Source organism: Tenrec ecaudatus, chromosome 4 (assembly GCF_050624435.1).
Source record: "Tenrec ecaudatus isolate mTenEca1 chromosome 4, mTenEca1.hap1, whole genome shotgun sequence".
In the NCBI taxonomy this organism is placed as follows: Eukaryota; Metazoa; Chordata; class Mammalia; order Afrosoricida; family Tenrecidae; genus Tenrec; species Tenrec ecaudatus.
The window spans coordinates 86,232,645-86,246,848 of record NC_134533.1 but is presented as its reverse complement, the minus strand read 5'-3'; the positions used below and the strand labels follow the sequence as shown (position 1 = coordinate 86,246,848).

At 39.9% G+C, this 14,204-nt stretch overlaps 1 protein-coding gene across 1 annotated transcript in view; it reads right to left on the bottom strand.

The window, feature by feature from the left end:
• The window catches only part of TYR (tyrosinase), a 116,107-nt gene extending 102,944 nt beyond the window's left edge, over positions 1–13,163 (bottom strand). The window contains exon 1 of the mRNA XM_075548702.1: positions 12,339–13,163. Within this exon, the coding sequence (XP_075404817.1) occupies positions 12,339–13,157 (819 nt within the window). The 5' untranslated portion in view covers positions 13,158–13,163. The remainder of the gene's footprint in view (positions 1–12,338) is intronic.
• Positions 13,164–14,204: the final 1,041 nt, after the last annotated feature.

The window sequence follows — 14,204 nt, the reverse complement described above, 5'->3', positions numbered from 1 at the left end:
CTAGCCATGGTCCTCCTGCTTTGTCGTCCTGCTTCCTGGTTCATCAGCCCCAGCAGCCATGAAAGACAGGAAAAGCCTTCAGTTTAACATCATACCCACAGACTTGAACTAGACTGAACTTACCAGTTTCTACAACTCAGCCAGTTCCTTGATAGAAAATATATATAGCACACACATATGATAGAAATTATTATATATATATCATACATCATATAACAGATATACTTAGATCACTTAATATATATCACGAATTTTTGCTTCTCTGGAGAACAAAGCCTAATACACCATGCACCCTAAATATGGCTGCTACTTTGTTTTAACTATTGAAGCATTTAATGATGGAAAAGCATTGGCTTCTAGATTCAAATAGACCTGGGCTCTAATTGTGGCTTAGTTACTTCCTGGCCATGTGGCAATGGGCAAGTCATTTAAACGGACTGTATCTCAATGGACATACCTACAATATTAAATTATATATCTCTACTGTATTGCAAAATATTTTTTTCAGTTTTTCATTTCTCTCATATCTCATGACATTCCCAACTTATGTTAGTTATGAGGCAATTTATAATTAGAATGGTACGTGACTATTCCAAGGATGTATATTTTTTAGAGTTAGAGTCAAAAGTTAAAACATGGACTCCTGATTCTAAAGCTCTCTCTACTGCATTTATTACTCGCTGTAAGTGTACACAGAATAGTTGAATAAAACTAAACTAACTTTTGCTTTGACATTGAATGCGATGTATTGAATTCCTTCTAACACCAATTAACTAGACACTATCATGGGCACATAGACAGAATAATTTTCCTTCTATCTCAGAATATTTTCAAAAGATCCTGCTGCCTAAAAGACTCCTGCAGCAGTCTGAATTAAACCAGAAAGGTTTGGGGGGCATTATTTTTGCTGAAATGTCAACTTCCAAGTGACTGTCAGATGGCTGAAGGTAGGAGTTATAAGAAGAAAATCTACCCGGTTCCAGGAGTAATTTAAAAGCCGAAACCAGAATCATTGGTTTTCTATGCTGTGTGGAAGAGGAATGATCACTGTGGTTATGAGCATAGGGTTTTCAGTCAGAAATTCCTGAGATCTAAGACTGACTCTAACTTCGAAGTGCTTCAAAGAGTTGAAGGAAAATTCCATTCGCTTGTAATTCTGTTTTCCCACAAATTTCTGAAACTTCTTCCTATGTGATTTTGAATAAGCTACGGAAACTCTAAGTAGCCCACATTTTACATCTGTACATGAGGATGAGAGCAACTTTTCTAAGAAACCAGACCATCCCCAACTTAACATATGAAAAGTATGGCGTATACAGTGTGAGGTAGACAGTAGTATTTAATGATAATTATTACTCATGTTAAGGTGTTTACATGGCACAGATAGTCTGTGGTCAACTACTAACTTAAAAATTGAGGGTTCAGACCCACTCACAGGAGCCATCGAAGTAAAGCCTTGCAATAGAGTTCTCCTAAGCATACAGCCAAGGAAGCCCAACGGTGCCATTCTCCTCTGCAACACAGGCGGTCGTCAAGCAGCCAGAATAGCTCCACACAGCTCATACCCTTTACGAATAGCATTTGATGTAAAATCTCCGGGCAGTTCATCAAATCACGTTAACTCTGGCGCCGTGATATTAGTAGCAGAGTCATTACTTTGTAAAAGCATTATACGTATTTTTATAAATATAATAATTAAACATGGAATTAAGAAAATGGAAAATGTTAGTTACTAATTAAATATATTAATATATATATTAATATATTTAATATATTTAATTTAATTGAATACTTTCATCATAGTCCTTTGAGATTTACTATTCCAATTTTAGGAGCAGAAGGATCTCGGGATAACTAACTTGCCAAGAGCCTTATCTTATTATTGTGGCTATCTATACACACACACACATATAATTTCCATACATATAATTGAGTTGATTACACTCTACAAGTTGTGCAACCAGCTTTGCTACCCTTTTCCTAATTCTTCTAAAACTATCATCATGACCTCGTTGTCTCCTGCAAAAACTTTCCTTCTCTTTTCTGCCCGTCTCTGGTAAAAATCTAGTGTCCTTGATATTTATAGATTCGGTTATTTCATGAGTGAGATTCTACAGTGTTTATTCCTTTGTGACTGACTTATTTCGCTCAGCCTGGTGTCTTTAAGTTCCCTTTATATAATAATTTAATTTTTCTTAGTGGCTGAGTAGTATTCCATTATTTTTATTTGTTTAGTATTTATTTTTAAGATCATTTTATGGGGACGATTACAACTCTTATAATAATCCATACATTCATTTATCAAGCATATTCCATTATTTTTTAAAACAATTTATTAGGGGCTCATACAACTCTTATCACAGTCCATACATGTACATACATCAATTGTATAAAGCACATCTGTACATTCTTTGCCCTAATCATTTTCTTTTTTTACATTTTATTAGTGACTCATAAACTCTTATCACCATCCATACATATACATACATCAATTGTGTAAAGCACATCCATACATTCCCCGCCACAATCATTCTCAAAGCATTTGCTCTCCACTTAAGCCCTTTGCATCAGGTCCTCTTTTTTGTTTTCCCTCCCTCCCAACTCCCTCACTCCCTCATGTGCCCTTGGTAATTTATACATCGTTATTTTGTCATATCTTGCTCTATCCTGAGTCTCCCTTCCCCCTCTTCTCTGCCATCCCTCTCCCAGGGAGGAGGTCACATGTGGATCCTTATAATCAGTTCCCCCTTTCCAACCCACTCACCCTCCACTCTCCCAGCATCGTCCCTCACACCCTTGGTCCTGAAGGTATCATCCACCCTGGATTCCCTGTGCCTCCAGCCCTCATATGTACCAGTGTACAACCTCTGCCCTATCCAGCCCTGCAAGGTAGAATTTGGATCATGGTAGTTGGGGGGAGGACGCATCCAGGATCTGGGGGCAAGCTATGTTCTTCATCGGTACTACCTCGCACCCTAATTAACCCATCTCCTCTCCTAAACCCCTCTATGAGGGGATCTCCATTGGCTGACACTTGGGCCTTGGGTCTCCACTCTGCACTTCCCCCTTCATTCAATATGGTATATATATATATATATATATATATATATATATATATATATATACACACACATACATGTATATCCACATATATATATACATACATACACACATATATACATATACACATACACACATATATCTTTTTTTTTGCATGATGCCTTATACCTGGTCCCTTTGGCACCTCGTGATCGCACTGGCCGGTGTGCTTCTTCCATGTGGGCTTTTTTGCTTCTGAGCTAGATGGCCGCTTGTTCACCTTCAAGCCTTTAAGACTCCAGACACTCTCTCTTTTGATAGCCGGGCAGCATCAGCTTTCTTCAACACATTTGCTTATGTACCCATTTGTCTTCAGCGATCCTATCATGGAGGTGTACAGTCAATGATATGATTTTTTGTTCTTTGATGCCTGATAACTGATCCTTTGGGGACCACTCGATCACACAGGCTGGTGTGTTCTTCCATTTGGACTTTGTTGCTTCTGAGCTAGATGGCCGCTTGTTTATCTTCAAGCCTTTAAGACCCCAGGCACTATCTCTTTTGATAGCCGGGCACCATCAGCGTTCTTCATCACATTTACTTGTTCACCCACTTTGGCTCCAGCAGTTGTGTCGGGAGAGTGAGCATCATAGAGTTCCAATTTAATAAAAGAAAGTATTCATGCATTGAGGGAGTGTTTGAGTAGAAGCCCAAGGTCCTTCCGCCACCTTAATACTTAACCTATAAAAATAGACACATAGATCTATTTCCCCATCCTCCTATATATATATATTTACATGTACATGTCTTTGTCTAGACCTCCATAAATGCCCTTTGACTCCTAGCTCTTTCCTCCATCTCCCTTGACTTTCCTCCTGCCCTACTACCATGCTTCATCACCACCTGGGCTAGAGTATACCTCTTCTCTAAGCAACCTTTCCCTTGATCATTTCCCACCAGGCCTGCCACTCCCCCCTCTCTACCATTTTGGGTCCCATGTTGTTCCCTTGTCCCTGTGTTTGTTAACACCACTTCCTTACCCCACCCCCACCCCAAGTCCCCTCAGAACTATTGGTCCCATTGTTTTTCCTCCAGATAGTTCATCCAGCCTGTCCTATTCAGATAGACCTGTTGTGACACTAACATGCACGAAAACAAGACAGAGTAAAACAAAGCAACAGTATACAACCAGACAACCAAACAACAAAAACAAACCACTGACAAAGAACAAAACAAAACACTTCACAAGAGAAAAGCTTGTAGTTAGTTCAGGGATCGTTTGCTGGCCCTTAGGAGCATTTTCCAGTCCAGTCTGTTGGGGCACCACACCCTGGCCCCAAAGTCCACTTTCAGCATTCCCTGGGGACCTTGCCACTCCATTCCCTTGCTGTTCCGCTGCACTCCCCCAGTGATTTTCCTCGGTGTGGTGGGATCAGGTCAGGTGCAATTCCCACAGTGTCTCCGGTGCTGTCCCCTGTATCGCCCTTAGTCACTGATTGGCATCATTTCTCATCGTAGGGCCAGCTATGTTGTTCTCTCTATTTTTATATACCATATTTTGTTAATCCATTCCTCTACTGACATGCATTTTGGTTGTTTTCACCTTTGGGCTATTGTGGAAAGTGCCGCAGTTAACTTTGGTGTGTGGTGTTTTCTGGCCGCAGTTAACTTAGGTGTGCGGTGTTTCTGTTCATGCTCCTGCTCCTCACGCCTCTGGAACTCTCTACGACTGGGATTTCTGGATCACATGGCACTTCCATGTTCATCTCTTTGAGGAACTGCAAATTTGATTCCATCATGGCTATACCACTTTAAATTCCCAGTAGCACGGGATACAGTCTCAGATTTTTCCATATCATTTTACACTTTGTGTTTTCCTTTATTAAAAATTTACAATCCAATAAGAATGACATTACATCTCATTGGAGTCCATTATTAATGCAGATAAATGGCCCTTATCCACTGTAAATTAAAGTTGGCAATTTGAAGCCACTCAGTGGCAAAGTGGAAGAAAGGCCTGATTGTATACATCCAGAAAAATTATAGACGGGGAAACTCTGCAGAACACAGAGTTGTGTGTAACAAAGGTAGTCTGGTGGAGTGTTTTCTTTCTTTCTTTCTTTCTTTCTTTCTTTCCTTCTTTCTTTCTTTCTTGTGGTAACTTGTAGTTTTGAGTTACAGCATCCTAAAGGCTAATGATTTGGTGCATCTTTTCAAGTGCTTTTTTGTCTGTTTGAATAGCCTCTTTGGTAAAATGTCTGTCCATATCTTCTGTCCATTTTGTTGTTTCAATTTGGCTGCTTGTCTTTTTGTTATTAAGTTTCCTTAAGTCTGGTGCTAAGTAAGTGATTTAAAACATTGTTATTTCTATTAATAATTCTGATTTCCATTCCATTTAATTCTTCCATCATTATAGTTAGAAAATCAAAAAGGAAAAACATGCCCCAAGAAAAACATGGCCCAAGAAGACAGCTACTTGACCATGTGATTGGAAGAAATTTCTTTTTGTAACCATTCTAAAGAAAAGTGGGCCCCAAGTGCTCAATTTATTGCATATAGCCATTAATACCACATGCAAGTAAAATTTTGCTGAAGTTTTTTCCACAATGGTTGCAGCTTGGCATTGAGAAGGAGCTGTCAGAGCTTCACACATTTTTACAAAAGGGTATGGGCCATCATTGTTGATGTCACCTCAAAGCAGAGAATACGAGAGAGATGCTTACTTGTGTTTTTTTGACTATGACAAGGCCTTAAATTGTGTAAATGATAACAAACTATGAATCACCTTGAGAAGAACGGGAATTCCAGACCATTTCCTTGTGCTCATAGGAAACTTAGACGTGGATCAGGAGACAGTGGAGCGAACAGAGCAAGGGTGTATTCCATGGCTTAAAATCAGAAAAGGTGTGAGTCAGGGATGTATCCTCTCACCATAGCTATTCAATCTGTGTGCTGAGAAAATCATCAGAGAAACTGGATTATATGAGGAAGAATATGGTATCAGGTTTGGAGGAAGGCTTATTAACAGACTGTGGTCTGCAGATGACACAACCCTACTTGCTGAAAGTGAGGAGGACTTGAAGCACTTGCTGACAAAGATCAAGGGCTTGCAGCTTTCGGTATGGATTATAACTCAGTTGAAAAAAGACCAAAATCCTCACAACTGGACTAGCAGGTAGCATCATGATAAATGAAGAAAATATTGAAATTGTGAAGAATTTTGTCTTGTTTAAATTGATGCTCATGGAAGGACCAGTCAAGAGATCCAACAACACATTGCATTGGGTAAATCAGCTGCAGAAGACCTCTCTAAAGTATCGAAAGGCAAGGAGGTGACTTTGAGGACTGTGGTGCTCTAGACCAAGCCATGGTATTAGCTTGCCTTCTATGCATGTCAAAATTGAACATTGAGTAAGGAAGACTAAACTTCTTTATCAAGACATTTGAAATGTGGCATTGGTGAAGCATATTGAAAATACCATGGAATGCCCAAAGGAAAAAAAAAATAAACCCAAATTTGTCTTAGAAGAAGGGCAGCCAGAATACTCCTTTTATGTAAGGATGGCCAAACTTCTCTCCGATACTTTGGACATATTGGCAGAACAGGTCAGTCCTTGGAAAAGGACGTCATGCTCGATAAAATAGAGGGAAAGCCAAAAAGAGGAAGATCTTTGACAAGATGAATTGAGACCGTGGCTGCACCAATGGGCACAAATAGGACAATTGTGAGGAGGGGGCAGGACTGGGGCAGGTTTTCCTTCTGTTGTACTCAGTGCCACTGTGCATTGGGACTGACTGGACAGCAGCACCGAACCACACCAACAAACAACAGCAGCAGCAGCATTATAGGAAACAAACATATATATGAACCAATTATGTTTTGTTGTTGTTTTCTGGTGAGAAAACTGAGTGTCAGAGATTCTAAATCTCTTGTCCAATATTCCCTGGAAATTCGCAGAGATAGAACTTTCATCTAGATCTTCTACCCAAGACTTTCTGCGTTTTCGATGACAAGTCAGAGGAAAGGAGGGAGATGGAAGGAACCAGAGGCACTAATGAACTGGGGGAATCTACATTGTATTGTCTCACATTTAAAGAAATAGCAACAAACTACCAATGATTAGAAACCAGTAGCAAAGTTTCTATTATCGCATTAGGGCTTTATTTGAAGAAAAAAAAATGAAAGGAAGAAAAAGTAAGCCATTTGACATTCCACAGAATCTCTTTTTTCTTTTCTTTCATAAAATAGCTGTTATTCACTGAGCTGTTGCTATGGTTACTCAAAACCCATGATCTCTGCTGAAATGTGACGTTTTATTTTCTTCCGACTGTTTGCTTCCATATGATGTGCTTTCACCTGATGAGTGAATTTCCTGGCCATGTTCCTTCATGTCTACCATTTAGGAATATTTGTTCTCTCTTTATTCTAATCCCTTGTTACAGCTATGTGATAATTATATATATATATATATATATATATATATATATATATATATATATATATATATATATATATATAGCTAGCTTATGTACTCATAGTATAACTTTAGATATAATTGTGCTGGCACTTACATTTGATTAGTAACTTCCAAAACAATATCAAGGTATTTACATTAATTAAAATATAGCGCCACTTTAAAAACTCTGGCACTAAATAAAGAAAATAATAAACATGCAAAAATATATACACATTTAAAATCTAAGAATTCTAAAATACACAAACATTAATCACCTGACTTTTTATACTTGCATATTATTTTATTTAATGGAAAACTCTACCAGGTGTGTAGTGTTTCATGATGACTATTATTTATTATTTAACTGCTGGTAAGGGTCCTAGGTTTGTGCTCAACTTCTATCATAAAATGGAAGTTTGCACCTCCAATTACTTAGTGGAGACACCAATCAAATATTCTAATTTAAGTAAATGAACAGGACTCTCAGTTATAGTAATTTCTCAGTCTTTTCTACTATATGAGCACATTCTCTTTGCATGCATACACATACTTGTTCATACATGCCTGCATAGTACTATACAAAATGTGTGTCTCATATTTCCATCAAGAAGCTGCTTATACACATTGTTACCTCTTGGCACTGGGTCCCGTGCCATAAGGAAGGTCTCAGAGAGCCAGCCAAGCAGACTGATTTTTAAATTTGTGTTATTATTAGAGTTAGCATTTCTCTAATTTTAAGTTTTATTTTTTAATTAAACATACATTTGTCTAACCTATTTTATGTATATATCATAGCCATAGCTTCCATGGTACAAAAAATAATTCAACGTAGTCTTCCCTTTGGGGCAGCCAGTCGAGTGGTAGACAAAGATAGGCCAGAAAACCATTAAGTGCACTGAAGAATTATAGATGTTGTGCTATAAATGTGTACTTAGTACAATGAATCCACAAGGAGAACAGTGTTAATCAACCTGAGTATGGGATATGACTAGGTAAGAACTGAATACAATATTTTCATGAAAATATGAACAAAAAGTATCTCAATTGTATATCTGCCTATATATCAAGTACATCTGGAGTAATACATGTGTATTAGTCGACCAGAGAAACAAATCCAGAAACACTCATATGTGCGTAAGAGAGAACTTTCTATCAAAGAGCAATTTTACATAAAGAAATCATCCCGGCCCAGTCCAGATCAAGTTCATAAGTCCTGTATTAGCCCATATGTCCAATACTAGTCCATAAATTCCTCTTTAGACTCATGCTACCATGCAATGATGCCGAATGCAGGAAGACCACGGGCCAGTGGGTGGAGAGTATTGTGGAAGCAGTGGTGGTGGAAGCATCTGAGTGTTGGCCTGGGTCTCCATGTGGCTCCTCCAGCTCCAGGGCTGTGGCTTATCCTAGAGATAAAGATGGGGGTTTCTACTCCAGGGAAGAGTGACAGTCTCAGAAAGTCCTAGAGGCAGTTCTAGTCTGTTATGCGTCTACATCAACTTGATGGCAGTGAGTTTGGTTGTTGTTTCTCCATTTTCTCCCACTAAGTTTCTTATGAAATTTTAATATTAAAACCTCTGAGTAAAGTGCAGGTAAGCCTCCAGTCTTAATAACTTGGTAACAAGAGAGATTTTGTGAAGAAATAGAAACAACCAGTCATAGTTGGGGTTGGCAGCCAACTCTGTTAACCATCAGCTTTTAACACCACAGATAAATGATTGCTTGTTCATTTCCCTTTTGCTGTTTAAATTGATGTTTTCTTGCCTTTTAGTCATTGTTTTTTATTCCATATTCTAATTTTATTTTAAAAACCAATATTTCACAAGAGTTTAACTATTGAAACATGTTAAAGTTAATATTTTAATGATTTCAGTGGAGTACCCACTAAACACTGAAAATTTACTTTAAAACTAATGACATTAGTTTAAAACTAATGACATTACAAGAGGTAACAATGTGTATAAGCAGCTTCTTGATGAAAATATGAGACACACATTTTGTATAGTACTATGCAGGCATGTATGAACAAGTATATGTGTATGCATGCAAAGAGAATGTGCTCATATAGTAAAACTAATGATATTAAATAAGTCATTCTATAAGCAATAAATGATTAGAAAATGTGTATAAATATAAATCTGAGTATCAACAGGTAGCATACAGTGCATGTCATTAAAAGCAAATTAGCTCCTAAACCCCTCTATGAGGGGATCTCATAGAGGGGTTTAGGAGAGGAGATGGGTCAATCAGGGTGCGAGGTAGTACCTATGAAGAACACAGCTTTCCCCCAGATCCTGGATGCTTCCTCCCCCCAAGTACCATGATCCGAATTCTACCTTGCAGGGCTGGATAGGGCAGAGGTTGTACACTGGCACATATGAGGGCTGGAGGCATAGGGAATCCAGGGTGGATGATACCTTCAGGACCAAGGGTGTGAGGGACGATGCTGGGAGAGTGGAGGGTGAGTGGGTTGGAAAGGGGGAACTGATTACAAGGATCCACATGTGACCTCCTCCCTGGGAGAGGGACAGCAGAGAAGAGGGGGAAGGGAGACTCCGGATAGGGCAAGATATGACAAAATAACGATGTATAAATTACCAAGGGCACATGAGGGAGGGGGGAGCGGGGAGGGAGGAGAAAAAAAAAAGAGGACCTGATGCAAAGGACTTAAGTGGAGAGCAAATGCTTTGAGAATGATTGGGGCGGGGAATGTATGGATGTGCTTTATTTAATTGATGTATGTATATGTATGGATTATGATAAGAATTGTATGAGCCCCTAATAAAATGTAAAAAAAAAAGAATGCAAAACAAATGTGTAAGCTAAATAAGACTGTCTAAGTCAATTTTCATTCTGATGTATATAGATATTCATATTCACCACCACATCTGGTCTTTTTAAAGGAAAAAATATGTATGTATTTAAATATAAAAAAAATAAATAACGATCACCCCCCCCACAAAAAAAAGCAAATTAGCATCTACCTTTGAAGCTTCAGTGTGGATTTTCTAAATGTTTTGGCAATTTAGATAATGCTCCGGCCTTTCTAGGTCATGTGAAGCTATATAGGTAAGCAAAGTATTGTAGGTGACTGAAAAATCCCACTTCAAAGCGTGGCAGTACTTTGCGCAGTAAGAGAGGATGGGAGAGCTAAAAGAGAGCTTTGCCCTTCGTGGATTAAAGCAGGAGGCCTGACGTTTTATGGAGTAAGATTTTTTTTCTCCCAGCACATTTTCCACCCTTCCTTGCCCAAATATGCTGCCTTCACCTATGAATAGCTGGAAGTGGTGATATCAGAAATGAGACAATGACCACTTTCTGATAGGCTACGCCTCAAAGATGTGCAACCTTCAATGAGTTTCCAGGGCTTGGGGTAAGGGGTCCACCTTTCAAAATGGCAGTGTGAAATAATGATTATAGTGCAAGAGCCTCTTCGCCATATTACCATATTGCATTTAGATCCATAAATCATTGCTAGTCAAGTGCTGCCTTAGAAATCCATGGAACACAGAGGGACGGGGAAACATTCCTTCCACCTACAGTATATATTTTATAAAATGGTAATTGGTATTTTCCTTTGGTTACTTTGTGTCCATAATCTAGAGTGGCGATTTCATAAGAGAATTAGGAATTCTATATGAATATAGTAGTTCCTGTAAAGTGTATAGGTATTTTACATCAAAGTTAATATCTTCTGTATTCAAATTGAAAAAAAATGAGACCAAAAAAGACATACAAACCCAGTGGCAGTGAAAACATGAGAAAGGAGACGCTAAATCCCTTGGCTAAACATGTCACAGCAGCCTGTGTGGTTATGTAGATAGAGTGGCTATCCAGCCTGGATGTCTGAGATCAAACCTTGTCTCTTCCACTTACTAGATGTGTGATCCTGTGCAAGTTACCTAATTTCGTTATCCCTTATTTCTATCTTTAAACTGGAGCAATGCAAGAGTATTAAACTTGCTAACAAAGAAAAGAACTTATACCAGGAATTGATATATACTCACTAAGGGGCCCTGGTGGTTAAACACGGTTGCTCACCAAAAGGCCAGTGGTTTGAATTTTCTCTAATGGGGTGAAATGTGACAGTCTGCTTCAGTCAAGATGAGAGCCATACAAACTCTTTCAGACAGTTCCACTCTGCTGTACACAGGTACCATGAGTCAGAATCAATTAAACAGACACTGAACATTAGCTGATTCATTATTTACATACCTGGGCCTCCCAAGGATGCTCCTGTATCAGACAGAAATTAATCATATGTTTCCTAAACCTCTTTAACCATTATTGAGATATATTCAACAATGACTTCCCTAGACTCTCCACTGCCGATCCTGAACAATGGTAAGGAATAAGACCGGCTGTTCATATTTTTAACTGGGATAGGATATGATTTTTCTTTAAAAAAATACAGAAGCTCTGGCCCATTCTATTTATTGGCTCAGTCATTTAACTATTCACCCATTCAATAAATTCCATGATCCATGCAACAAATACTTATGTGCATTTGTCAGCCATCATCCTAGGTGCTGGGAGGTAGAGTGACATGCCGAACACTCTTTCCTTGTTGGACCTTAGAGACCTCGTAAAAGAGGCAGCTACTAGACAAATGATCACATCAATATCTATCCAAATAGAATTGTAAAGTGAGCTATCAGAGGCAAAATAGAAGCTACTTGAGGAACTCATCACTGAGAACTCCCCTAGGCTGGGGATAGGTGGGGGGATGGATGCAGAAAGGAGCTTTAGGAAATTCCCAAGGAGGTCATTGCTAAGGTCTCTCTCTTTCCTGACATTGTACGTCTATGGCTCAATCAGCCTTTGACTCCAGCTGCATCTTACCTGCCAAGAGGAGAAGAAGGATCCTGGGCTGAGTAGCTTCGGGTTTGTTGGATGGCGCCCTCCCATGTACTCATCTGTGCAAACATCACAGCCGTCTGCGTCTCGCCAGTCCCAGTACGGGACGGTGAAATTCTCGTCGCCTGTCAGCATCTGGATCTCTTTTTCCCACAGCAGCAAGAAGAGTCTATGCCAAGGCAGGAAGCCTGGCGCTTCATGAGCAAAGTCAATGTCCCTCCAGACTTCAGTTCCACCAAGCAGTGTGTCTCTAGACACATAATAATGCATCCAGACAAAGAGATCATAAATGTTGATGTCCCTGAACATGGGTGTCGATCCATTGTTCATTTGGCGGTAGCTGCCTGTGGGGACAACATAGTCTGCACTGATGGTGTGCTTGGCTAATGTGAGGTAGGCAAGGAATTTGTCCTTCTCTGGTACACTCAAATCAAAGATGTTTCTTCTCACCAGCATGCGCCTCTCTGTACACCTCGGCCCCACTAAACCAAACCTGCAATTTCCACAGTCGAATCCCATGAAATTGCCAGAGCAGTGGCAAGTCCTATTATAAAACACGGAGGGCCAAGACTCGCGATCATCCACCCCAGTGAAGGGGAACTGGGGCCCGTGTGGTGCACTGGAAATAATGACGTCCTGACAGGAACCCCTGCCTGAGAGTCGGCCACAGGGACTCCCATCCCCGCTCCATGGTGGGCAGCATTCCTTCTTCAACAGGTCCCTGGAGGAAACGCAGGCTCGAGGGAAATGGCCAGTAGAGGCGTGGAAACCCCATAAAAAGCAGTACAGAAAGAGCAGGCACATTCTCACTTGAGTCCTCACAAGGTCTGTCTGAACTGAAGCCACCGACTTCTCTCCCCAGCTACCCCTACCCTGCCCGTCACATGTTTGGGCTCAGTCCATGTAACGCCCCTCTCACCTCCGGCACCAAACACTCACATTCTTTATCTTAAGCTCTCATCTTCTGAAACACTCATGACTAATTTGTCTTCAGAGTTGGCATTTAGCCCATCAGTGGGACAGGCCTCTTTAAAAGTGAAAAACACTATTCACCATTAATAGTTTCAATCTGTGTGACAGCCTTAATACCAATAGCAGTAATAACAAGGTCTGGCTCAAGTAAACTCAGTGAATGATTCTCGAACGAACTTTGATTTACGTTTGCAAAGGAGAATCAGTGTCAGAAATAGAGCTGTTCTGATTAAGAAAGGTCAGGAAATGCTGCAGAAAATAAGATTAAGAGACGTTTCTTCAGAGACCATAAGTAGGCCTTTGCCAAACTCAGTTTTGCAGAAAAATATTTTTTCAAGGCACATAGTATTTCTTCTATCTGATCTCATTATCACTCTTCTATCTTATAGAAAGTGTTAATAGGAGCACCTCTTTTTTGATACTTTTGGGTTGATTGTTTTGATGCACTTGTTTATGTGCCTTTTTTCTCCCACACATTTTTATGACCAGCTCTCAGGAGATGCCTGTGGTAGGTGAGGAGTCTAGTTTACTGTGGGAATTTTAGTAATTGGCATTCAAACAGGAAAAAGAGAGAGATTAACTCTGTAGGCACCTTATTTCACTCATAAATGCTGGAGAGTTAGCAATTTCCTTGATTTTCCATGTTAGACCTGCAGTCTGTGTTCTAAAAGAATACACAATGACAACAGTAAAACACCGCACCGACGATAGCGATCGCAATTGCTATTCAGCCAGCTTCAACTCACGGCGAGCCCACGCACTGACGCCTGGAAGCGCTTCAAAGGGCGATGGGCAGCTTTTCTCTTCCGATGCCACTGGGCTCACAGCCCACCTTTAGGGTGGGAGTGGATTGCTTAGCTGAGCAAACTACCCAGAGGC